The following is a 27,950-nucleotide window of genomic DNA, read 5'->3' on the forward strand; positions in this document are numbered from 1 at the left end:
ACAAAAATTAAAGAAAAAAAAGAAAATTGCATTTCTAAAGGGCAGCGTATCTCAAAAACCATATGGAAAGGATAACAGAAAAGGATAAACTTTCTTGATAAAAAGAAAAGGGGGGTGGGGTGCCTGCTACACTCCTCCCTCTACTTGACGTTATAATCCCTTTATTTGGTGTTAACTATTACGGACATATTCCACATCTATTTGTTTGAAACCTGTTTGGCACTGAGACTAGCTTCAAAGAGACTACCTAACAACAAGTAAATGAAATTCTACAATGAAACCTCAGGGTGACCGAAAGGTAACACTGATGTGGGATACAATTTTAACGAAAAAGACTAGACCAGTCACCAAACGTAGGAGCACAGAAAACGAAAACCACCGAGAGCAAACGGGGTTGCCATGAGGACAAAGATTATCACTTGCCGCCAGCAAGCAGGGCCAGATGATAAAGTGGCGACTCTCTCCACTGGCGTCACCCCATGGGATCCGGAGGCGGGAGGGGCCAGCCGGGCACGACCTCAGACAAAGACTACCATTCCCGACACCGCGCCGGGCCCGCGGGTCGGGCCGCCAGAGCAATTTAAGGCGCAAGGCACTGTGGGATTCGTAGTCTTTCTCCCCCGCAGCTCGTTGGAAGCGGGGAGATCCCATTTTCTGTGAATGAAGGAGCCTGCTTCCCTTTCCTCCCCTTTCTTCCGCCACCTTGTTTCACGCGGAGTTTGAAAATTCCCGCGGCGCCGGCGGCCGAGGCCGGAACACTCGCGAGAAGTGAGGTCCTCGCGCAGCCATCTCTTTTCCATCTCCCCTCCCTGTCCGCCTTCCCCCTTCCCGCCCCTCCCCTCCCCAGCGTGTGGGACTCGGTCTGTCCGCCCAGGGTAATGCGCAAAGCGGGGCCGGCGCTGTCCGAGCGGCGGGGGCGGAATCGCAGCGGGGAGGACCCGGAACCGCGGCGCGGGCAGCGTGTGCGTTGTGGTCGCTGAGCGGCCAGCCGGCCTGAAGCCGGCGTAGGCGCTCTCGGGGGGTGTGGGGTGGAGGTGGCCGGGGAGGTCGCCGGCGGAGGCCCGTGCGGCGTGAAACAGCTTCCGCGGGGCGGAGGCGTGTGCTTTCCCCCGCTGGCGACCGTGTCTCCCGGGAGATGCTGTGACGGACCCGTGCGGGAGGAGCTCGCGTCTGCCTAGCGCCCTACTGGACCCGGCGGCTCGGTCACCCGCCCTTCTCCGGTAGGTCGGTTCGCGAAGGGAAGGAGGGGGTTGGGCCGGCGCGGCCTGGGCCCCGAGCGGCGGCCCGGCTTCTCCCGCCGCGCTGCGCTCTCGGGGCCTCCTGCCGGGCCGACGCCGGCCTTGTGCCCGCCCCGTTAGCGGCGGGGCCCCGGCCGGCAGATCGGGCCGCAGGGGGCGAACGCGGGCGTTAGCGGTTACGGCGTGCTCCGGGGCTCCGGGGCGAGTTATGTAACCAGTTGTGCGGAGCGGCGGCACATGGCGGCGGAGGAGCGCTTGGGGTCCACCCCCCGCCACTTCCGCGCTGGCGGCCGGGTCCTCTCCCTCCCGGGCCGGCCCGGGCCGCGGCGCCTCTTCCCTGCCCCGGTGTGGTGCAGAGCTCGGCGGGCCTTCCTCGGCCACCTCCTGGCATTTTGGGTCGGTCTCCACGCCGTGCAGCGTGCTCCGCAGGCTCCCGGGCTGGGCTCGGTGAGTCCAGGGCGGGGAGGGAAGGGGTGGACTCGTGGTTTGAAAGGTGCAGCGAATTGGTCGGAAAGAGGAGATTTCAAAGAACCGTGCATGTGGGAGTGGGTGTTAATCTGCCTTACTTTTCCCACCGGGAAACTGGAGGACGATTACTTTTGTTACTGGTTGACTTTTTTTTTTTGGGGGGGGGGGGATTAGGGGTTAATTTGTTCTAAAAGCCAACGAGGTTCATATTAGCTGTTATCTTTTTTTTTTTTTTTTTTTTTTGAATAGGCAGTTTGAGATAATTTGAAAGAACCTGGGTCTGGGTCCTTTGGGATAAAGTGTAAGTCTTCTCGGAAACTCTAAACTTCATTTTATCCTCAAACTATTCTAAGGAGCCAGGAGATTTTGAGAACCTTTCGTGAACTTTCACTGCTTGGGGCTGTGAGGAGAGAAGAAATTAGGGTAGGTTTACTGATTTTGGAGGATTTGAGCAGGAATGACAAGCCCAGCTCACGTTAATGCTTGAGAGATGCTCTGTGTTAAGCGCTAGGAGAAAATCTACATTCTCTCCGCGCTGTGGTTTTTGATACTGATTTTTTAAATAACCTCGTACCAAAGTGTCACCCATTTGCAAAACAGCAAAAATTATGTTCTTTAAATTATGTTCTAGGATTGTTATATAGCAATTTTGCGATGGACACAAAACACTGTTTCTTTCTCTCCTAACCAAGAAAATGTTCAGGAACTCCTCATTCTTTCTTCAGAATGAAGTCTCATTGCCCCAGATTAGATCAACAGTCTATACAATAAGGCTGCTCTACTTTCCAACCTCAACTACGGAGTCACAGATTTATGCTTCAGCTAGTCCAGAACTGTCCCCAGTCCTGGGCCCATTTTCTTGAAGACATACTTTGATGTTTCTTTGCTCATGTCCTTTCACCTGGAGTGCCTACTCTGCCTTTTTTAAGTTCTCACATTTAAAATTCTGCTTCGCTTAAATGCCATCTTTTCTATGGAGCCTTTCATTTCCCTTTATCCCACTTCTTCCCTGGGGTCTCACAGTATATATATGTCCGTGGTAGCATTTATTTGTGTCTGACAGCTATGTATCTCCTAAGAATGTAAACTCCTTGATGTCCGAAAGTAAGTCATCTTTCTGCCTCTGCATTCCCTTCCCAATACAATGTTTTAGAAGTGGTTGGCGACTAATAAACGTTCGAATTAAGATTGAAAGAACTGCTAAAAGGTTGAAAGTTTCTAGGTCCGCTGGTAGTTTACATTTAAATCGTAATTGTTAGTCTTTTTGAGTCAAAAAGTAAAATGCGAACAAAATGTTTCGTAGAAATGTTTACTCAATATATGCTGCAGTATAATTATTGAACAACTAGATGAGAGCTTTATTTTCTGTAGTGGAATGCAGCTGCTTTTGAGGATATGTGTATTTCACACAACTGATTTGTGATATTCTGTTAGTATCTTTCCTAGTACTCTCGTGAATTTTGTTTGCTTCTCAATGCTGAATCAGTGTAGTACACTTAAAAATATGTTGAGCTCAATATTTTTTTCCTTTTCAATAGACTTTATTTTTTAGAGCAGTTGTAGGTTCACAGCAAAGTTGTGTGGAAGATACCAACATTTCCAGTACACACTTTCCCTACTTCCACTCGTGCATAGCTTCCCCCATCATCACCATCCCCCGCCAGAGCAAAACAATTAATTGATGAACCTACGTTATTATCATCCAAAGTCCATAGTATACATTACAGTTTGCTCTTGGTAGTGTACCTTCTATGGGTTTGGACAAATGTCTAATGGCATGTATCCACCTGTAGTGTCACTCAGAGTAGTTTCATTGCCCTAGAAATCCTCGGTGTTCTGCCTAGTATTCATCCCTGCCTCTCTTCTAACCTCTGGCAACCACTGATCTTTTTACTGTCTCCACAGTGTTGCCTTTTCCAGAATTGTCATATAGTTGGAATCATGCAGCATGTAGCCTTTTCAGATTGGCTTCTTTCACTTAGTCATATGCATTTAATTTTCCTCCATGTCATTACATGGCTTGGTAACTTTATAAAGCACCCAATAATTGTCCATTATATGGATATATCACTGTTTATTTACCCATATACCTACTGAAGGATATCGTGGTTGTTTCCAGGTTTTGACAAATATGAGTAAAGCTGTTATATACATTCATGTGCAGGTTTTGGTGTAGACATACGTTTTCAGCTCTTTTGGATAAATGCCAAGGAGTGTGATTCCTGGCTTTTATGGTAAGAGTATGTTTAGTTTTGTAACAGATCCCTGAACTGTCTTCCAAAACGGCTGCACCATTTTGCATCCCCACCAGCACTGAACGAGAGAGTTCCTGTTGCTCGACATCGTTATCAGCGTTTTGTCTTGTCAGTGTTCTGGATTTGGGCCCTTCGAATAGGTGTGTAGTGGTATGTCATTAATGTTTTCATTTGCATTTCCCTGAGGACGTGATGGGGAGCATCTTTTCATGTGCTTATTTGCTATTTGTATGTCTTATTTATTGAGGTATCTATTAAGGTCTTTGGCTATTTTTTTTAATTTGGTTGTTTTGTTGGGTTTTAAGAATATTGATTTTTTTTTAATTGATTTTATTGTTTAACATGTCTGTCTCTGCCCCTGCTAGTATCTTGCTATTCTAATTTACCACATGTTGCAAGGCATTTTTATCCTCTAGAATTCACAGGAATAAGATATGAGTTTTGCCTGTTAGGAATTCATAGTATAGTGAGGAAGACAGGCAACCCCAATTAATGAGTTTCACAAATTTCATTTAGGGTTGCTAACATAAAGGTGGAAAGGAGTGAGCTCAGAGATGAAATGAAATAGGAAAGGATGGATCTGCCCAGACCACACTGGGAATCTAGTCCTTGAATGATGGGCTTTGGTTATATGGAGATGGAACGAAGGAACAGCATAAAAGAATGAAAGTGCTAGGCAATAGCAAACTGATGAAGGAAGTGGTTTTGGGAGAAAACACTGTAAAGGTAGTCTGGGACTGCCACATTGCCTGTGACTGAGGGTGTTGATTTTAATATGCAGTAGGGAGTCATTGAAGGGTTTTGAGAAGGAGAGTGACATAATCCATGTGCTTTATTAAGAAAATGAACAGTATGTTCGTTGACAGCCAGCGCAGCGTTTTTGCTCAGCCTATCTAAAACTTGAGAAGGAGTTGAAACTTTGTAAATTACTTTTTACAGGTTGCCAACGGTGGCATGTCATAAAAGCTTAATTTCTTTCAGAACTTAAAGTATGTTGTTCCACTCTCTTATGGCTTGCATGGTTTTCAAGTTTCCTGTCATTGTTATCTTTGTTCCTCTTTGCAGGGTGTTACTTTAAGATTTTCTCTTTGTTCTTTGATTTTGACGTATTTTGGTGGAGTTTCTTCATGTTTCTTGTCCTTTGAGTTTTACTGCCATTTTTGGATTTGTGGGCTTATAGTTGTCATCAAATTTGAAACAATTTGGCCATTAGTTTTTCATATATTTATTTTCTCCTTTTGGAGATTTGTATTATAAATATTAGGGTACGAGAGGTTCTTCCATAGCTCCATTCTTCCCCATCCCCCACTCCTACCCCCAGTCTCAGTCTTTTTTCTCTCTGCTTCATTTTAGATAGTTTCTATTGTGGGTGTTTACATTTACTAATATTTTCTATATCTCATCTGTTAATCCCATTTAATGTATTTGTCATCTCTAAAAGTTCAATTTAGTCTTATATCTTCTAAATCTCCTTAACATGCTCATGCTTTCTTCTATCTTCTTGGACATGGGGATTATAGCTAGAATAACTGATTTAATTTCTTCATCTAGTAATTCTAATGTTTGTGTCGTTTGTAGGTCTGTTCCTTTCCCCCTTATTATGGGTCATACCACCCTGCTGCTTTGTGTGCCTGACAATTTTTGATTGGGTGCCAGACATTGTGAATTTTACTTTCTTGAGGAGTGAATATTTTTGCGTTTCTTTATATATTCTTGAGCTTTGTTTTGGGATGCAGCTAAGTTACTTGGAAACACTGATTCTTTGAGACTTGCTTTTGAGCCTTTGTAGACTAGTACAGAGCAGTCTAGAGGAGGGCTATTTTTTCCTCCATACTACTGAAACAGTCAGTACCTTTCTGAGTACTCTACTCTGTGCCCCATGTATTATGAGGTTTTTCCACTATGGAGCTATTCCTGGCCCTGTGTATGCTCTGGGGATTTTCTCCACTTTTCCAATGATTCATTCCTTGGCCTCTTGGTAGTTTCCTTACATGCTTAGGCTGATCAGGTGAAGATTCAGGGGAACCCAATGCAGATCTCTGGAGCCCTTTGTAGGGCCTGTTGTACTTACTCTGCCGACGAATTCTAGCTGCCTTTGGCTTTGTGATCTCCTCAGCTCAAGGAGACCCTCAGGCTCCATTTGGGTTCCCCCTCTCTGTTCTGGCCATTCTAGGCACAGTAAACTGGGACAGTCCTAGAAGTCATTTTGTTTTTACTTCCCTCAAGGACCACTGTCCTGTGCTACCTGTTGTCCATTGCCTGAACTCCTTCTTGTTTAATATATTTTGTCCTGTTTTTTAAATGGTGGGCATATCTGGAGTGGAAATCACAACTCTCTTTTAAAATACTGTGACTGTTTGAGCTGGTATTTCCACAACGTAATCTCTGTTTTATATTAAAAATAACAGAAAATACATCCAGCCTAAGAAATAGAACATTTATATATTTCATATTCAAAAAATTGATTTTTGTGTATTATTCTTTCAGATAAAGTTTAGAATCACCTTATGAAAATCTTTTAAAAATTCTGTTGTTGTTAGAAATTTACCTTCTGTGAGGTAATGCGCACATGTGATTGTTAAACTGCACGTACCCAAAGGGTATATATTGGTGAAGAAAAAATAAATCAGGGCTCCAGCATCCCTGGAGACCGGCCGCAAAAAAAAAAAAAAAAAAAAAAAATTCTGTTGGGGTGATTGATCTTGATTGAATTGCAGTGATTGTGGAACTTTTGCTGAATGTCTCTGAACACTACTGAATACACTGAGAAAAGCTACCATGTGGAATTCTGAAGGGTTTAGCTCTAGAGAAATGACTTTAGTTTCAAGTTAATAGGAAAATGTGTTAAATTCAGAGTACCATTACACTGGTCTTATCAAGACTATAGAAAGGTATCAGAGAGGAAAATAACATACTGTGAATGTGATTGAGGCTCTTCCTTCCTAAATTTGTCTAACATTTTCTTTAGTACTAAGATACTTAGGAGGAGACAAATGTGATCATTATGTGTAAATACAATGCTTTCAGGAGCTAAGAGTTTAGCCTCGGGCCCTCATATAAATATAGAGGTTTTCATGTGTTGGAGGCCAATAGTCATTACTTTCTATTGACCATATAGCAGAGTAATTACAATCTACTGTCTTTATAGTGTACTTTGGGATTTGTTTTGGATAATAAAAAGCAAGCCTCCACTTTCAATGAGTAGGAAATCTCAAACATACCTTCAGGTTTTTTGAGTTCATGGTGACATACGGTTTTTGAGTTGATCAGAATTTTATCTAGAAAATAGCATTTATAGACAACAGAAAATTAAAACTCATTTTTTGTTAACTTTTTGAGTGACCTTTTCAAATTTATTATTTTTTCACATACTTTTTTTTTGGCAAGGATGACCTAAGTCCTTGCCAGTTATAGCTTTGGGTAAAGAATACGAATGGCAAGAACAGGTAACGAGGTAAAAAGACCATCAGCAGTCTAGTAAGAGATCAGGCATTTGACAAAGGCAGAATCATTAGGAATAAAAATGATGGACTGGAATGCAGAATTTTTTTTTTTTAAGTGGGCTGTTTTTGGTTACTACTTACATAGCATGATAAGGGGAGGAAAAGGAAAGGAACACCATTTATTCATGTATTTAACCAATATTTTGTTCCACAGTATGGAATTAAAATGATAAAGTAAGGTATATATTTGTCCTCTAAGAACTTTCAATCTAGTTGGGGATACAAAGAAGCAGTTACACAGTGAGATAAGTGCCATACATGATAGGAGAAGTACCAGGTTCATTAGGAACGAACAGGATAGTTATAACTTAACCCAGGCATGTGGAGTGAGGGGAGGGTTAGTCGTCAGGGAAAGTTTCTTGAAGAATCATTGTTTTAGCTCAGTTCTTAAAGTTTCTGGGTAGGTAATAGAATCATTAACTGAGAGACGAAATAAAAGAAAGGGGATAAATTTCTAAGGAGGAGGGAGAAAGATTATTTCATTTTGGAAATACTGAGTTTGAAGTGTCTTGGTAGCATCCAAATAGAGAGAATGGTTAGTGCTGTCTGTCGCTTTGGAAGGAGTTGTGTCATGCAATATTTGAAGTCATGGAGTGACAGGGATTTCTTTCCCCATGATCTTGCTGCAGGTGAGTAAGATAGAGGATATAAGTCTTTTGCATATAGGAGATCAAAGTTCTGGAATTGCCAGGTCAAAAGATTTTTCCATGTAAAATTATGAGCTGGCAAATTATCCTCCGAAAAGGCTGTTGGGGTTTATGTTCCCACAATAGTATATATGCATGTGTGTTTCCCTGTACATTCAACAGTAATTGGCAAAAATGGTATCATGACTTGGCATTTTCTTGATAGTGAATATTAAAGTTGACTTGCACCTTCTTCCCATCCTAAGGTTACATAACTATCTCCTGTATTTTCAGAGTTTTATTTCAGATTTTGTTTTGTTTTTTAAAAAATTCTGTCATTATTATTGATTTTATAAAAATGAAAAATGTTTTTAGAATCCAAGCCATATTGCAAAGTATAAAGAAACAAGTCACCCCAAATTTGGATCACACAATAGTAAACAGTACTAATATTTTGAGAATATTTCACACATTTCTGTGTGCAGATATATAGAAGAATTCATAGAGACTAATTTTATGAACTAGAATAAACTGTAAAATGCTAAAATGTTACAATTGAGTGTAATCACTGGTGGGAAACCTTATACCTGGTGAAATAACTTGTCCCTGGGATCACTCTCCTGCCTGGTAGACTTCTTTGGATTTTCATGCCTTTCCCCCAAAAATGCATCATAGCACCCTGGAAGATGGCCCTCTGATGTGGTCTGTGCTGTGTGTAATGAGAGGCTTCTAGAACTGAAGTTTTCCTAGGAAAACTAGGGTTATCTTTTCATCCCTTTAGTTTACTTCTCTCTGAAACATTTTATTCAATTTCTAGATATTAAGGGAGGCATGTGTAGTATGTGTATCGGTAATGTGTGTAACTCCTTTGCTGCACCAGTGTGTAACTTCTTTGCTGAAAATGAGTAGCAAATTGTACCAATAAAGTCAATTGAATAGTCCATATTTCCTCTCTGATTTGAAATATCAAAATGTGCTTTTTATCATCTACTGGATTTTTTGTGGCTCTATGTCTAGATTATCTGTTTGATCTGTTTGTCCATTATTAGCCTGTCTCAAATTATTTTAATTATTATAATGTAATAGTGTGTTTTTACTGTCTGATAAAGCAAATTCCACTTCATTCTCTTGTTTGGTTATTTTTAGTATTTTACTATTAAGAAAATTACTGATAGGTACATTCTTGTGAATATCTCTTCCTGTACAGTTGACCCTTGAACAACATGAAGGAGTAGGGGCAAATTAAGCTAAAGAAAATGTTATTAAGAACACCATAAGGAGGAAAAAATACATTTACAGTATTTAGTGAAAAAAAAAATCCACAAGTGGACCCTTGCAGTTCAAACTGTTGTTATTCAAGGGTTAACTGTACATATTTTCAACATGGATATGTAAAAAAGTGTAAAATGAACCACTGTGTCTTTGTTCTCTCCGATGATAAAAGGAGTACGGATGCTTTATTTAAATCCCATACATTAATCATTATTATTGTTATGTGGTCTGTATTTCAGATTTTTCCATTTATTTACAAGTACTTCGACACACCATTCTTTTTGTATCTCAAACCTCCTCTCTGATCACTATTCTACCTGAAGTCTTCTACCTTACAATCTTTTAGAATTCACTTTAAGGGAAGGGTCTGTTTGTAGTAAACTCAATTTTTGTCTAAAAATGTGCTTCATATTTGTTCTTAAGGATAATTTCAGTGATATATAATTATGTGTTGACTGCTATTTTTGCTTAGAGTTTTGAAGATATTTCAGACTTCTGGCTTCTACTGTTGTTGAACTCATTTCCTTTTATTTATTCTACCTAGGATTCACTGGTCTTCCTGATTACCAAGAATTGGTGTTTCTATAAATATGGGAAATAATCTTTTAGTTTATTGCCTCTTCCTAACTGTTAGTGTTATATTTTGGGGAGGGGCTATTCTGAATAAACATGTTAGGTCTTCTCCCTCTGTTGTCTGTTATTTGTTGAGTGGGCATAAAAGAATATTTGTAAGTTATAAAGAATCATGATGCAATGATTACCTATGTACTCCCCACCAAATTTTAGAAGAACTTGACCGTTACCTTGGAGTCCTGTGTATATTCTTTTCCATTCTGATCCCTTTTCCCTCCTCAAAGGTAACTACTATTGTGAATTTTGTGTTCATTATTTCCTTGTTTTGTTCATGGTTTTGCTACATATGTTTGTATCTTTAGGCAATATTTTGTTTAGTTTTACGGTCTTTTTAGCTTTATGTAAATGTAATCATTCTACATGTATTTTTTGCTACTTTTATTGTTTAATATTATATTCTGAACTTTGTCCATAATGTTGCATGTAGCTGCAATGTTCTTATTGCCCCATTTTTTCCTATTGAGTTCTAAATTTTACTTATTTCACTTTTCAATATAGAAGTTCTATTTTTTTCAAATCTGCTTAACCATTTTTCATTTTAATTTTTAAAGTTTCTTCCTCATTGGCAAGCTAAATCTTTGATTTCTTTAAGCATATTAAACTTCCTTATTTTCCATTTTCTGATCATTTCGATATCTGAAGTCTTTGACAGACTGATTCTGCTGTCTGTTGATCATGATATCCTTGGTAAATTTTGTTATTTTGACTGTGAGCTCATTTTCTTTGAACTTCCATCTTTTAGAACTCTGAGATTCCAAAGAATATACGGTGGTTTCTGTGGGTTGTTTGGAGCATTACCAGCTTGAGAATACTTACTAATTAATTCTTCACCTGAGTATTTTCAGGTAATGTACTTTAAATTCCGTCCATTCATTTGTGTGAAGGAAAATTTTTTTTTTTCAAGTAGAGTCTTACAGCCAAGGTCAAAACAGGCAGCTTTGCTGCTCCTTTTCCTGCACAGTGGGTTTTTCTCTCGTCTACCTTTATGCAGATGACATAGCCTTGTGGAGTTAAATGGGTTTGTGGGGTGGAGAGGCTCTTCTTAGCTTTCATTGGCTCTTGTTAGTACTAAGCTTTATCTTTTGTCTCTGGAGATTTCAGAGTACTGACAACAAGATCAGAGTCACCAGGACTGGATTTGTTAGCTAACCCTCAGGGCCCAAACCCGTTTGTCTAAATTCCTGCTGTTTCTTCACTTTTGGCTTTGCCAATTCAGTATCATTCAAAAAAACACATTCATGTTTTAACCATCATTTTTAATTGATTATAATGAGAGGGTCATTCAGGGAGTCTAGTCTTCTATATGTTGGAAATGAAAGGTAATTTTAGATTTTCTTTTATCTAGTTAAAGATATGTGCCAAACTTAATTCCTAAGGTTGCTGTGGATTTGGTCATTTTGGTCATGGACTTTCTCCCCTTTTACTGTAGCAGTAATTTTTCTACACTATATCATTTGTTTGTTTGTTTGTGAAGTGGAAGTGTTGTTTGAGGGGCAGTAAGATTAACTGCATTGAACCAGTTTTCGAAGAATCTAGTTAATCGTGTATATCCTTACAATATCTAGTTTAATGAAACTTTCCTAAGGCTGTTTGGGAAATGTTTTCTTAGGAGAAAATATCTAAGATCCAGAAGCATATAATTGTAGTCGCACAACAGCCTAGCCAAACTGTCCCTCCATGTCTTTCCTTAAGGAAAGAAGAGTGTGAAATTGTGCCTTTCTGGGACTCTGTTCCATCCTTGTGTTTACACCTTATGTCTCTCTGTCTGATCCCCAAAAGATGGTTTGCAGCCAAAGACGGGTAAGATATCTCACAGGAGATACAACCTAAGGCAGGCGGAACCGAGTGGGGACCCCCAATGAGCTGCCTTAAACAAATATGGGAAAGAGCCTTGCCTCCCCTTCCCCCTGCTTGGGAAAGTCTGTTGCGGGCCCTGGCTTTTCCCTCATAACTGTCAGTTAGAAAAGTAATGAGGAGAACGAAGACCAGTTATCTCTAATATCTGAGAGACTTAACACTGAGAAGATATTTACCTTAAGGAAGATATAGTGGGACCTTGTACTTTGACTATTTAAAGACTAAGATAAATTGGCTTGGGATGTTTATATGATAAATGAGTCTCACAGACCGTGCCATAAAACACTGTTACTCCCTTACATACTGGTCAATAAAAGCCTCCAGTCGGCTTTGTTCAGGGCTCCAGTCCTCTGAGACTGAGATACCCCTGGCCTTCTGAGAGATTTAACAGCATAAAGTCTCTGTTCGTTTCTTTCTTAAAAACTTAACCCAAACCACCACTTCTCACACCCTCACTGCCTGTGTTGTGCTGGACGCGACACATAATATGTATTTTTTTATAATCAGATTTTATTTATTTTTACGGGGTGGCTTTTTCTTTTTTTCTTCTGGTTAGAGATAATCAAGTTCATTATAGTAGAAATATATCATAATAATGTTGTCTTTTAAAAATATTTACAGGGGAAGTATGCACGACTTAACAGCACAAGTGACTAGTGGTCTTCTGCAGTTCCCAGAGGTAACTGTTGAAGCCCTTGGAGAAGACGAAATATCAATAGAGTCTGTGCTTCGTGGAAAGTTTGCTGCAGGTAAAATAATGTTGCTGGAAATTTACTAATTAGATTGATTTGTAAAGTAAATAATAACATCTATTGCAATTTCTTTAATGTGAATGGGAAATAACGCAGAACCTGGTTAGGGTGGTCATATGTATATAGTGGGGGTGCCAAAAAATGTATACACATTTTTAGAGCTGTTATCTATGTATTACCTTTCGAAGTTGAATTGAATTACGGTAGCAATGTGTAGTATGATGTTCACTCAAAAGATGGTGTTAATCAAATGAATGCTAGTGTCACCATGCGACAGGCAGGACAAAGAAAATGGTGGAAGCGTGGATGTCGTTTGAGGAGTGTAACACCATTTTAAAATGGTGTTTGAAATTCGAGAACGTTCTCCTGACTTAATACCCGTTGACTTCTACCTATGGGGACCTTAACGGACGTGGTGTACCGTAGAACACCGGCTACACTGCGATACTTAAGAAAGTGACACAGTATGTGCAGCAGTACAAGTGGACACTTTGGTCAGCGTTGCTCAAGCATTAGTTTGCCATCGTCAGAAGTGTCTGGATGCTGATGGTAACCACTTGGAGCACCTCTTGTAATTGCAGAAGTCAAACATGACTTGTGTTCATCTTTTGTTATTGGTATATATTGAGTATTACAATTTTAATACAGTTCCTTTTCTTAAAATATATATACATTTTTTGGCACTTTGTGTGTGTACACACATGCATATATATATATATATATATATATATATATATATATACACACACACACATATATAAAATTTAGAACATATTTTCAGTGACTTTGAGAGGTATAGTTCATTTTTCCTCATTAAAACTACCGTATGTTTTATACATTTTAGTATTGAGTACATTTAGAAAGTAGAAATAATACACAGTTGGTTTTTCTTTATAATCAGTAAGTTTTGGTCAGTTTGGATTAGAACCTAAACAGTCATAATTATGAGTAGAAAAATTCTGACATTAGGGCCCTGGGCAATACAAAATATTCAGAAAGTCTTATCTCTTAATTCCATTAATCTGAACAAGATCTCAATATATAGTATAGATTATATAATACAGCAGAAAACCATACCAAAGAAGCCATTTGATTATGGTTTTCAGTCTAGTGAAAGGTATTGCAGAAGACTTTTCCGAAAGTGAATTTTACAGCCATCCTTACTAGCAGAAAGATAGCAAAACATATATATATATCAGCCATTTATCTATTCACAGTGTTATTCTCTTGAATATTAAAAGTAGTGGGGCTGGCCCAGTGGCTCAGGTGGTTGGAGCTCCGTGCTCCTAACTCCGAAGGCTGCCAGTTTGATTCCCACGTGGGCCAGTGGGCTCTCAACCACAAGGTTGCTGGTTGGACTCCTACAAGGGATGGTGGGCTCCGCCCCCTGCAACTAAGATTGAACAAGGCACCTTGAGCTGAGCTGCCACTGAGCTCCCGGATGGCTCAGTTGGTTGGAAAGCGTCCTCTCAACCACAAGGTTGCTAGTTTGATTCCCGCAAGGGATGGTGGGGAACTAACAACGGCAACTGGACCTGGAGCTGAACTGCACCCTCTACAACTACGATTGAAAGGATAGCAACTTAACTTGGAAAAAATCCTGGAAGTACACACTGTTCCCCAATAAAGTCCTGTTCCCCTTCTCTGATTAAAAAAAAAAAATCTTTAAAAAAATAAAAATAAAGTAGTAACTTACTGTATATGCCAGGCGCAGTAACAATTTTTTATTGGATAAGTATTAGACTTTTTTAAGTAGTCACTGTTGTATGTATCTGAGAATCAAATAGGTAATTTCATCTTAGTTACATACATAGCAAGTGACAAAAATGAGCTTTGAACCCATGCATTCTGGGTACCCACTGTGCCATGCTGTTTCTTTATAGCCTCCTCTCAGCTATAATCTCATATTCAGCTGTCTACTTAGATGTGTGAGAGACAACACAAATTTAATAGTAAAAGTTAAACCACCATCCATCTACTCCTCAAGGGAAAATTCAGGGTCTCTTCTTGATTTTTCTGTTTTACTCACCTCCCTGTATCTCGTTCATCAGCAAGCAGATCCTTTGAGTTCTGCCTCTAAGATGAATCTCAAAAATCTACTTTTCCCTGTCAATGGCCACCAAGCTTAAGTATCATCTCCCTACGTCTCCTCTGTGCTTTCCCCTTATTGTCCATTTTCTGCTTAGCAGCTAGAGTGACATTTAAAAACATAAATCAGATTGTCACTGTCCTGCTTGGTACCCTCCAGTTACTTTACATTGCATGCGGACTAAAACCCAAACACAACTAGTACGGGGCCAGAAAGAGCTTCTGAAATTTCCTATTGTTATGCTAGTTATGCCTTGTCTTCTCAGTTAGTTTTTGAACTCTTCAGGGATAGAATCATGTGTTACATTTTCTAATTCCCATAGCACCCATGGGTATAGGTGTAGTTAAAGGTATAATGACATATAGGTGTGTGTGTGTGTATGTATATATGTATGTATGTATGTATGTATGTATGTATAGGTGTAGTTTAAGGTATAATGTAGTTAAAGTATAAGCTTTGGAGTTAGATTTGAGATCCACTTCTGGTGCTGATACCCTGTTTCCCCGAAAATAAGACCTAGCCGGACAATCAGCTCTAATGTGTCTTTTGGAGCAAAAGTTAATATAAGACCCGATATTATTATATTTTATTTTTATTTTATATATTATTAATTAAATCATACTATACTTATATTGTATTAATTACGTTACATTATTTAAGACCCGGTCTTATTTTACTATATTAATTAATTTTAATTATATTAATTTTTGCTCCAAAAGACGCATTAGAGCTGATTGTCCGTCTAGGTCTTATTTTCGGGGAAACATGGTATTTGTAGCTGTGCTGCTTTGGGCAAGTTGTTTAGCTGTATGAAAGGTTAGCTGCCTTATCTCAGTATTGAGGTATGACAAGGAGTAAATGAGATAATGTATTTAATCACATAGCAAGGTACCTTTATGGAATCATTACTTTATTATTAGTTGTTCAATTTATTTGACTAATTTGAGGACCACTCTGTTTTATAAAATGGTTAGATTTCAATTTGGAGATAATATAGGAAGTTTTATATAATGAGTTGTATAGTATAAATGTAAAAGCTAACTGCTATTTAGTTTTGTGTATATATACAATGTTAAAATAAGCAACATTTTTGCTTTTTTTTCTTCCAGGGAAAAATGGACTTGCTTGCTTGGCTTGTGGCCCACAACTTGAAGTAGTAAACTCTCTAACAGGAGAGCGGTTGTCTGCATATAGATTCAGTGGAGTGAATGGGCAGCCACCTGTAGTCCTCGCTGTGAAAGAATTCTCTTGGCAGAAGAGAACTGGATTGTTAATTGGATTGGAAGAAGCAGAAGGGAGCGTTCTCTGTCTTTATGACCTTGGTGTATCAAGAGTGGTTAAAGCAGTTGTTCTTCCCGGAAGGGTAGGTACTGCTTAAGATAAGTGGACATTCTGCTGTCAAAACTGAACCCCTACTGGTTATACAAGTGTGTTCACTTTGTGAAAAATCATTGAGCTATACACTTATAATTAGATCATTTTTATGGAAGTGTATTATTTTTCATTAAAAAGTTCAAAGTAAAAAAGGTTAAAAATGTTATATTATGAAAGGAACTTAAAATTTGAAATATAACTCTCTTAATTCTTGGTTAGAAAATTACAAACTAAATTATAGTGATGACGTGTAGTCTAATATCCTTTTATATGAAAAGTATCATCTGAATTTTGTTTTTACCTCTAGTTGTGTTTTATGAGGATGCTGAAAGTATTAAAATATTCATTGCTATGGCATATTTTTCTCTCTTCTCTGTTTTTTCTCTTTTACTTTGAGACTATCATTGACCCTTGAACCATACGGGGTTAGGAGGTGCTGACACCCCTCCCACCCCTGTGCATTTGGAAATCTGCATATAGGTTTTTTTTTGGCATGTAATTTTTGACTTCTCAAAAACTTAACTGCTAACAGCTTACTGTTGATGAAAGCCTTACCGATAACACAGTTGATTATCACATATTTTGTGCGTTTTATGTATTACATACTGTATTCTTACAATAAAGTGAGCTAGAGGAAAAAAATGTTATTAAGAAAATCCTAAGGAAGAAAATACATTTACAATACGGTATGTATTTGTTGAAAAAAATCCACATATAAGCAGATCTATGCAGTTCATACCCACGTTGTTCAAGGGTCAACTTATATAGCCTTGGAGCAATATGGAAAACATGTCTCCATTATTGTTTAAGATTTGAATAATATGTTTAAATAGCAGATGCATCTGTAATCACTATTTATTCTAATATATGTATGCCTTCCATATTCCAGACATGTTATCCAGTAGTAAATATAGAAGTACTTTGAATTCAGTTGTTTCTTTAGCAGGTTTATTGCTGTTCTTCCATGCTTGGTGAGAAAATGTATACACTTACAAATGCATATGTGCACGCACGCTCACACACACACACAAATATAAAATCATGGAAGAGTAGAATTTTTTCTATATATGGTATGAAAAAGTATGCACTTAGATATACATAAAAATGTATGTATGTATATAATGTATATAGTTCTAGAATAGAATTTTAAAATTAAAAGGGAGCTTAATGACAAAATAATATATTTTTACAGTTGAGGAAACTGACCCAGTGGGTTAATGTGTGGATCTGAAGTAATTTATAGCTTGGTATCTTATATGTACTTGCCAGTGGCAATGATTTTAAAGGCAGAATTAATTTAGCAATATATTGAGTGCTTACTATAAATCAAGCTACGTGCTAGTTTTTGAGAATTGTTTAATTGAACTTGGTCCATGCTATCAAAAAGCTGTAGTCTATTCACGGTGTGAGGGATGTAAAAATAAAATAAAATAAAATAAAACTTAAAAAAAAAAAATAAGAATCTCAAAAAAAGGAAAATGCCCTCGAAAATAAATAACATTTTTCAGAGTGTGGAATTTTAAAATGTAAAGCTCTGGACTATATAAAAATATATAAACTAAGCCAATCTGATATTCCTCAAATAAATGAGTAAGAGGTTAAAAAAAAAAAAAAAAAGCTTGTAGTCTAGTAGGAGAAGAAAGGTAACAAGATTACAACATAAATATAGTAAGTACTTTCATAAGTTGAAGCATTTTAATTTGGCAAACACCTGGATAATTTTTACTCAAAAAGGTTGGACATTTCAGGCAAAGGGACTGGCATGTAAAAAGTTACAGTGTATGGAACATTTGGAAAACTAGGCTTATTTAGAACAGTTGGGGGGGCGGGGGAGTAGGAAGTGGGAGCCAGAAATGGTGAGGATTGAGATTGTGAATGGCCTTGTTTGCAATTAAAAACTTTGAATTGCATGGTGAAGTCTTTTTAGATTTAGAGTGTAAAAAGCTAGATTAAGGTAGTTAGATAAATAATGATGGTCTAAACCAAGAAAATGACAGTAGAAACGGGGCGGGGGGCAGCTTCAATATGGATTCAAGAGGTACCATGGACAGGACGTGTTGATTGATCAGTTAGGTAGGAGTACTTGAGAAGGGATTTCTCTAAGTTCTGATTGCTCACTTGGGTGGATGGCTGGTATCACATGGAAGAGGGAATATAGGAGAAGAAAAAGATTGGGAGAGTAGTGATAGATAACTTTAAAAGGAGTTCAGTTAACTAGTTGTTTTTTGACTAAGACAATACACCCTCTTAAATTTGTTTGCTTTTAACTGTCTTATTTTAAAATTAAGGTAGCATTATCATTTACTTCACATAGTGTTTGTATGAAGGATGTGAGCTGTGACCTTCATTACCCCTCACTGAGGAAATTGAGAATGTGCTTTAGTATTTATAGACATTATTACTATAATTTAGAAAAGGAAAACAATCCGTGAAATTATAGCTTTCAGAATTAGAATCACTATGGAATGTTTTGTGTACTAATGAAATACAGAAAAGCCAAGCTTTTTGTCTATGATAATAAATTATAGCCTGAAACAAACTTTAATCTTATATTAATACATAAACCATTGACCATAAATTTCCTCTTTTCTTTTAGAACGTTTATCAGTAGTATAGTAGAAATCACCAAATACTTATATATCATACTTAATTTTTGTGAATTAATAGGAAACAGAAGGACAGCTAAGTATACAATAAAATATGGACTATTAGTTACAGACATTTAAAATTTGACTCGAGATGAAGGGGGAAAATAACTATAATCTAGCTACAGTATGGTTACCTAATTTCAATCCTTGTTAAATGTCTGATCCAGTCAGTGCTAAAGTGAAGTCCATTATAATATAGGCCTTTCAAAGAAATATTGGACCTCTTAAGGCTTTGAGACATAAATAAGACTTTTTTTTTAAGAATAAACAATACATTTTTCTGAAATGATTTATTTTTACTGTTTCTTAAGGGAAGAGGCTATATAATCATAGAGTAGCTGGTTAAGAGCTTTAAAGTGAGAAAAATCTAGTTTGGGTTTTATACCTAATGATTATGTGACTTGAATAATTCAGCTAAACTTTCTAAGCCTCTGGGTATTTCATCTTTAAACAAGAATAATTACATAAAGTCCAATATCAAAAGATTATTGTGAACATTAAATGAACCAATTAGCACAATGCCTGGCTTATATTAAACTCTCAGTAAACATCAGTTATTATTCCAACTGCATGATTTTTTCATATATTGAAATAATGGTGTAATTCCTATATTGGACGATTTTTATTATGTGATTCAGATTCACAAGTGTCAAATATGGATTTAGGATTTATATTAGAAAATGTTTAAATCTGTTGTACCTAATAATCTGCTTTAACCTCAAAATTTATGTTTTTAATTGTTTTAATGTTAAAACTTATATTTTTAATTTTCTCGTTTGTATAAGAAGCAAATCATATATTCTACTTTCTAGGTAACAGCTGTTGAACCTATAATTAATCATGGAGGAGCCAGTGCAAGCACTCAGCATTTACACCCGAGTCTGAGATGGCTTTTTGGTGTGGCAGCTGTGGTAACTGACGTTGGACAGATCCTTCTGATTGACCTGTGTCTGGATGATTTGTCATGCAGTCAGAATGAAGTAGAGGCATCAGGTAGTTTAGTCATTCTCTGCTCGAAACCAAAACTTGAGTACCTGAATATTCTGATGCAAGGGATTGGTTTTTAAAAATGGTACAAAAATTTTACATAGAAACTTCTTTATGTTTCTTTGTTTCTTTTATTGTTTGGATCTACTGTTTTATTGTTTTGGGCACTGTGGATAGTTTTGCATGTTAGTCTATTTTATTAAGTGTTCATATACTAAAGTAGGTCTTGAAAGAGATAGGAATATCAATTTATTTGTTTTCAGATATATATTTGCATAATATCTATTATGTAAGTGCCAGAAGAAGGGCTAAAGGTATAAAATTTTGATCTTATCCGACAATATGAAATTACCCATCTGCGTAGGATCTGCCCTAGTGTTTTGGCGTGTTATGTTCCTATGGTAAGACCAGACAGAAATAAAGTAATTTAGTAGGATATAGCAGAGTAATTGAATGTTTTTCCTCTCAAAATAACATTCCAAAATAGAAGTAATGCTACTCAAATTCAAAAAAAGTGAAGACAATTTTTCCCATTTAATACTGATGCTTATATTTATAAATTTATTCTTTACCAAGAGCTTTCAGTTTTGTTTTGTTTTTTAATTTATGGGACTCTTATTTGATTGGTTTATATAGGGTGGAGAGCTAACTTAAAAACTTTTTTAAAATGTATGTATTACTTATAAAGTTTCAGGAAACAAACATTTCTCTTTGAGGACCTTCTTGATTTTTAAAGCAGTCCTGTAATATTGCATATCTGCTCAATTATGGATCAACTAAGAAATAGATATTGTCAGTAAATAATAAAACTGATTAAAGCTCCAGGGGTGAACATTATATTGGACCAAAAATTGATTGAGGATCAATTTCTATAAAAATAGTGTTTTGCAATTTTTCCAAACTTAATTGTATTTCTTATACATCCTGCCACATCAGTACATAGGGAGACTACCTTATTCTCTTGACTAAGTTTACAGTATTCCATTGTATGAACTGTTTATTTTGGCAAAATTTAATCACTTACTATTCTCTGAAAAAATAAGCAGAAGCATAAAGATAACTGTTCAGGTACAATGTGATATGATTTTTTCCCCCTTCATAACATAATAGCATTGAATCTGCCTTTTACAAAGTTGTATCAATATACAGGCCTGAATATTTTTCTTTCTTATTAAAGATTTTTGACATCTTCAGGTAGATAAAAGAAGATAAGAATTCCCACATGCCCATTGCCTAAATTCAATTAGTTTTCAGGTTTTACCTTATGTGCACCTATTTTCTTTCATTTCCTTTTTCCCCCTTTCCCTCTTCATTAATTTAAAGCAATTAATGGTTATTTTTACTACAGAATCATGATGTCATCACCACTCCTAACAACATTAATACTAATTCCTTGGTATAGTTTAATAATCAAATTGCTGTGATTGTCTCTAAAGCAACTTTTTGCTTTAGAGGTTTTATATACTTAATGTGTTTCATTCATTTTCATTATTGTTTTTTGATGCTTAAAATGTTCTGTTTTTGCTAATAAGAGCTCCTTCGTGTAGTCTGACAAATTCCCTTTATATTTTGACAGCTTCCTAGAGTTCTGACATAAGATGTGCTGGGCTCATCGTATATATTTTCTGCCCTAAAACTGAAGCCAGGCATTTCTCCGAGGGGAATGTTTAAGTTGTTAATTCTAAATTTGAATGAAGAAACTATCAGCTTTATATGTGATTGTTAAGGAATTGTTTAATCCTTTTTAAAGGAGTCTACTTTAAATAAAAATAAAAAAGTCTACTTTAGATATTTGATATATACTGACATTTTTGTTTTTTTAAATTAAATAAGGGTTTTTTTTGTTTTGTTTTAGTTTTGTTGTTTTTTTAAGGAAAGCACAGCTCACAGTGGCCCATGCGGGGATCGAACTGGCAACCTTGGTGTTATTAGCACCATGGTCTAACTGAGCTAAGTGGCCACCCCTACATAATGTATTTTGAAAATTAAGCATTTAATTAGATATGGGTGGCTATTTTTATACTTCAGCATACTTTATCACTAATCTTATTTCGATTGACCCCAGTAGTCCTCAGTTATGGCTTGAATAATGGGTGAAACATTTGCTTTTATGTGGTTCATAGTTTGTTAATCCCCCGCTTTTTTTTAAAGACCTTGAAGTCATCACTGGCATCCCAGCTGAAGTACCACACATCAGAGAAAGTGTGATGGAAAAAGGACGCCATCTGTGTTTCCAATTAATAAGCCCATCCGGAATAGCCGTTTCGACCCTTAGTTACATAAATAGGACAAATCAGCTTGCTGTAGGTTTTTCAGATGGTTATCTAGCACTGTGGAATATGAAAAGCATGAAAAGAGAGTAAGTATAACTTTTTTCTCTTGTTTGAATATTGGTAGTTTCTTTCTGAATATAACTTGGAACTCAATTATTAATATTTAAAAATTAGCTTGAGGAGAAAAGGGTAGGATAGATAAATGATTGATGAGTGACTGAGTATGAATAATTTTTCATTGCATTAAATCATGACTTGATATAATAAGGAATGACACATGAATTTAGGTTGATTGTTTAGTGTATTTTTAGAACGCATTTCAGTTATTGTATTCAGTTTGCTACTAAAGCATGACTCTATAAAGATAAACTACATATTTGTATAGTATGAATTCTTTTAGAAATACTTTTCTTCATAACCATATGTGTAAATATATATAAAGTGTACTCAGTTGACAGAAAAATAAAGGCTTTTTTTAAAAATCAAAGTTTATAAAACAGTTTTGAAGTTTTTATGCTGTGAAAACCTTCCCCCAACTATAATTACATTGATACTTTTTATTAATAATAGCGCTGAGGAATTAACCCTTTATTGAGGGAATTAACCCCGTTTTTGAGGGAGGTAGCAAACAGGCATTCCAGATTAATTTAATCTCTATTAAGACTTAAGTAGATACCTATTTGTCTCTTTTAAGGTGTCATATTTCTTTATTTTTTTCATGGTATATTAGACTTTTATCTTCAGTGATTTTTCTTGCAGATGAGTCAACAAAATAGTCACTCTTCCAACTTTCTACTCAGTCTCTCCAACAAATTGGTACATACTTGTTTGAGTTTAGTAATAAGTGTTTGCCAAGTTTGAAGTGAAGGAAAAAGAGACATGGAAAATAACAAGAAGAGTCCCTCCTCTCAAACCAGGCAGATTCTTACTCTTGGTTTGTTTGATAATATTAGAGTATTACAAGCCCCTTAGGTAAACTCTGACTATCCTTGCATTTTCTCAAAGTCAAACTTTTCTGCAAAGTACCAGTGATGAAGGGTCAGTGTTATTCCCTAGTAGCTCCCTATGGGAAGTCCATCTCAACTCTCTTTGCTGAAACCCTTTTACCCACTCTTATCTTTGAATTTCTTCTAAGGGGGTGCCTGGAAAACCTGACTTCTACATTGTTTTTTCCTAGCAGTATCATCTTCTCGCTAATTATGCTTTTTAAGAGATTTATGGGAACTCTTTGGATTCTTAATCATTTTGTCATAGTCATGAGGAAACTGACTTTCTAAAACCCAAGCAGCTAAAAGGTAGTGTTGGCACTGTTTTATCTCCAGGGTACCTCTTACTGGGGAGTAGTACAGAGTGGTGTCATTTATATGACTGGAAGGACTAGTTCACACGTACACATATACCTGTACATTAGTTATTTTAACCCTTCCCACATCTCCCTGGAAGATGGGTGCCATGCCTATAGTCTTCATGTTTGTATCTTGTACCCAGTGTATTTTTGAAGGTAAGACTATTGTGTGAACAATAGTTTGCTCTAACTCTGATTCTTACATAGATGCATCTTCCTTTTTCTTGAAGTTTTAACTTAAAAGTATAAAGTGTACTAATTTTTATGCCTGTTTTAGATACTTCACACAATTGGAAGGTGGAAGAGTTCCTGTATATGCTGTTACTTTTCAAGAACCTGAAAATGACCCTCGTAATTGCTGTTATTTGTGGGCTGTTCAATCTACACAAGATAGGTAAGTGTGATACATGTGGTTTTTAAAAATATTTGTCAAAAATGGAGCAGCAGTTAATTTCTTTTGGAAAGCTTTGTACTATGTTGTCTTATTTTGGTGAAAGCAACATAATTCAGTGAATTAAGTTAAATATCAGTGAGAAGAAATTGTGCTTTCTTGACTTGTTTCAAAGTTATTTCACAGAGTAAGCCAATACAGATGAGTAGGCAACCTCTTATTACCTTAGGCAATTTTTATGATCTTCTATGTTCTCTTATAAGAACATCTTTTCTCTTTTATAATCTCATTCCTTTTTTTTCTATTTGTTTTGTATGCCTCTTTTAATTTTATTTATCCCTACTCTGTTTTTTAGTCCTTCTACTTGCCTTTGGCAGTATGTTTTTAGGATTAATTTGGTTAATTATTCCCTGTGTCATAAGCTCTAATTTTGTTCCAACTACAACTAGTGAGAAATCTTTGTTTTCAGTTTAGTTTCTAACTGATTAGGCTTGTTCATTTCTAGTGTTAGAACAGTATAACAATTGATTGTCTTTTATTTTTCTGAGGTATTTAGTTGTTTCTTTGATGATCAATGAAATAGTTAACTTTGTGCTATAAATGCCATGATCTTGATAACTCATTGCTCCCAGTACTTTCTCTTCCCAAGTCCCATCCTACCTTAGATTTTAAGTACGTGAATTTTGGTCAGTTTGGGTTTTTGTGTTACACGTTCTCACTTTGAAGCTTTGTCTTACCTCACACTAGTAAATCAATGAACAAAGAAATAATTTGCTGCTTCTGATATTTGTCAATCCTGGAGAAAAAATGAAATGAAAATATAGATGCAGCTATTGGTATACCCCTCATTGAGTCAAATCCATATTTCCATCCATTTGAGTTTAATGTGGGCCAACAGCATTGGAGAATGTGCCTTGTGAAGGCTGTGTGTGGTAGGGAATGACAGGGCATTTTTTATCTAAACAATTTTTGTATTCTGCTTATTTTTCCTTCCAATACTGTAACTTGTGATGACAAATTCAATACATTTATTTTTCTCTGAGTGGATATTTTTACTTTTGCTTTTTCTAATGTCTAGAGGGGTTTCCCTTTTAAAATTATTTTATAAGTGATGCTCACTCTGTCCTTATAATCATAAAGCTATTTGAACTTTCTCTGCTCCTGATTTTTTCTAAAATTCTTGCGAACTATATACACTTACCTTGATTTATTTATTTATTTTTTAAGTAGTTTTCAAAGCTACATATGCATTCTAAGTACAAATGAATCACAGTTTAAAATAAGGGCAGATTGCCAGTCGAGATAGTGGAGTAGGTAAACGCTGTGCTTACCACCTCCCAGGACCACATCAAAATTACAAGTAAACTACAGAACAACCATTACTGAGAATTGCCTGAAGTCTAGCTGACTTGAAGCCCTACAACTAAGGACGTAAGAAGAAGCCACCTGGCGACTGTTAGGAGGGGCAGAGACGCAAAATAGGCTGGTCCAACACTCGTGCTTGACCATTAAAAATCAGGAGGGATATCTCGGCTGCAGAGGTCCCTCCTGGAGGAGTGAGGGGTCCCAGCCCCACACTGAGCTCCCCAGCCCAGGGTTCCATTGCTGGGGAGAAAAGTCCCCCATAACGTCAGGCTGTGAAAACCACCAGAGGTTGTGGCTGAGAGAACAGGGCAGCTGCAATCCCAGACACTCCCCTTGAAGGGCCCACGTATAGAATCACTTACTGATGGACTCACTCGCTCTGAGCACTGGGTCAGCAGCTTGAAAGGCGCCAGGGACTTTCAGGGAATTGTAAGGCTTCAGGACAAGGGCTGGAGGAGCAGCTTTCTCCCATAAGGAGAAGCTGGCAGAAGCCATTGTACCTTTGTTGAGCCCTCCCCGTTCCTGGCATGCAGATGCAGGTGGCCACCGTATTTGAGTCTCCATCAACCTAGCCAACACCATTCCTTTGGCTTTTGGATTTCCTGAGACTTTGCCCACCCAACTTTCAGGTCCACCCAACCTTCAGGCCCACCCACGCCACTTCCAGTGGCTTTTCCATACGAATATTTGGTCTTGGGTCATGCATCAGACTTTTCTTAAAATCTTTCAAAGATTCACAAAACCCAAACAAGCAACATCTGGCTTTGGCGTGTCCCATACCTCTGGCTGAGCAAGCCTAAGCCCAGCACTAGTGACAGCCGGTCTTGGTTCACGGCTTGGTTTCTTCAGGTACCTCCAAGCCCAACACAGGTGGCAGCCATCTATGGGTTGCTTTGAGGCTTATGCCAGAAGATCCCAGGCAGGGCAAAGGCTGCAGCTGAACATGGCCTGCAGTGGATCCCCTCCCAGGAGGCCCTGGGGCTGGCACTCCTAGTGGCCAGCTTCAGACTAAGCTGGAGCATCTCCCAGCCGCCTCCAAGGAGGCATGCTGTCCAAAGGGCAGACTAGATAGGCACCAGAATCCTGCTAAAGTGAACTGTGCTCTATGGGCTCAGCCCCTGCACAACAGTTCCCCCATGGCCAGTCCTCACAACCAATCAGCCCAAGGATCAATCCCTCCCATTAATGTGCAAGCAGCAACCAAGACTCAACTACAGCACAGGGGCACACACAATCTACACAGCTGAAGCATTTGGCTCAGGTGAACAGGGAGACTGCACCACTGAGCCCCACAGCACAACTGCTACATAAGGCCACTCTACGACCAGGAGACATAGTAACTCTATCTAATACACAGAAACAAACACAGGGAGGCAGCCAAAAAGAGGAGACGAAGAACTATGTCCCAAATGAAAGAACAGAACAAAGCTTCAGGAAAAAAACTAAAAATGGAGACAAGCAATCTACCAGATGCAGAGTTCAAAACACTGCTTATAAGGATGCTCAGTGATCTCAGGGAGAACTCAACAAAGAGACAGGAAACATAAAAATGGAGATAGAAAACAAAAACAACCAATCAGAAGTAAAGAATACAATAACTGAAATGAAGAATATGTTAGAGGGAATCAGCAGTACATGAGATGAAGCAGAGAATCGAATCAGCGATTTAAAAGATGAGGTAGCAGAAAACACCCAATCAGAACAGCAAAAAGAAAAAATAATACAAAAAAATGAGGGTAGTTTAAGGGGCCTCTGGGACAACATCAAGTGTACCAACGTTTGCATCAGGGGTACCAGAAGAAGAAAGACAGCAAGGGATTGAAAACCTATTTGAAGAAATAGTAACAGAAACTTCCCTAACCTGGCAAAGGAAATAAATATGCAAATCCAGGAAGTACAGAATCCCAAACAGGATGAGCCCAAAGAGGCCCCACTCCAAGACACATCATATCTTAAAAGTATTATGTTGGTGCAAAGGTAATTGCGGTTTAAAAAGTTAAATCAATTGCAAAAACCACAATTACTTTTGTACCAACCTAATAGCAAAAGAAAAGCAGTTAGTTACCTACAAGGGAGCTCCCATAAAACTGCCCGCTGATTTCTCAACAGAAACTTTGCAGGTCAGAAGGGATTGGCAGGAAATATTAAAAGTGATGAAAAGCAAGGACCTACAACCAAGATTGCTCTACCCAGCAAAGCTATCATTTAGAATCAAAGGAAAGATAAAGGGCTTCTCAGACAAGAAAAAGCTAAAGGAGTTCACCACCACCAAACCAGCATTACAAGAAATGTTAGAGGGACTTCTGTAAGATTGGGAAAACAAGATAAAAAACATGAATAATAAAATGGCAATAACTACATATCAATAATTAAATGGATTAAATGCTCTGATCAAAATATAGGGTGGCTGAATGATTAAGAAAACAAGACCCTTATGTATGCTGCCTACAAGAGACTTCAGATCAAATAAAACTAAAGGGATGGAAAAAGATACTTCATGAAAAAAAAAAAAGCTCGGGTAGCAATGGTTACACCAGACAAAGTAGAGTGACAAAAAAAGTATACACATTTTAGGAAAGGAAAAAACTATTAAAATTATAATACTCAATATGTACCGATAACAAAAGATGAATACAAGTCGTGTTTGAGCAATTACAAGAGTTGCTCAAAGTGGTTACCGTCAGCGTCCAGACACTTCTGATTATGACAAACTACTAAGTAATACATAGATAACATCTCGTAAAATGTGTATACATTTTTTGGCACCCCTGGTAGACTTTAAAACAAAGGCTATAACAAGAAACAAAGAAGGACTGAGTAATCCCACTTAGTATTTATTGGAAGAAATCCAAAACACTACTCCAAGGGGACATG

At 37.5% G+C, this 27,950-nt stretch overlaps 1 protein-coding gene across 4 annotated transcripts in view; it reads left to right on the plus strand.

Moving 5' to 3' along the window:
• Window positions 1-757: 757 nt before the first annotated feature.
• The window catches only part of AHCTF1 (AT-hook containing transcription factor 1), a gene marked incomplete at its 5' end in the record, with an annotated part of 75,845 nt that continues 48,652 nt past the window's right edge, over window positions 758-27,950 (plus strand). For 2 of the 4 annotated variants that reach the window (XM_081039021.1, XM_081039024.1), the window contains 5 exons: window positions 12,448-12,601; window positions 15,803-16,056; window positions 19,528-19,708; window positions 21,854-22,061; window positions 23,598-23,714. In XM_081039021.1, coding sequence (XP_080895147.1) covers window positions 12,448-12,601; window positions 15,803-16,056; window positions 19,528-19,708; window positions 21,854-22,061; window positions 23,598-23,714 — 914 coding nt within the window. Of the gene's footprint in view, window positions 1,221-10,801; window positions 10,841-12,447; window positions 12,602-15,802; window positions 16,057-19,527; window positions 19,709-21,853; window positions 22,062-23,597; window positions 23,715-27,950 lie in introns of those variants that run through there. The other 2 variants (XM_081039022.1, XM_081039023.1) reach the window with 2 other exon arrangements.

This window comes from Rhinolophus hipposideros (assembly GCF_964194185.1).
Source record: "Rhinolophus hipposideros genome assembly, chromosome: 26".
NCBI classification, from domain to species: domain Eukaryota; kingdom Metazoa; phylum Chordata; class Mammalia; order Chiroptera; family Rhinolophidae; genus Rhinolophus; species Rhinolophus hipposideros.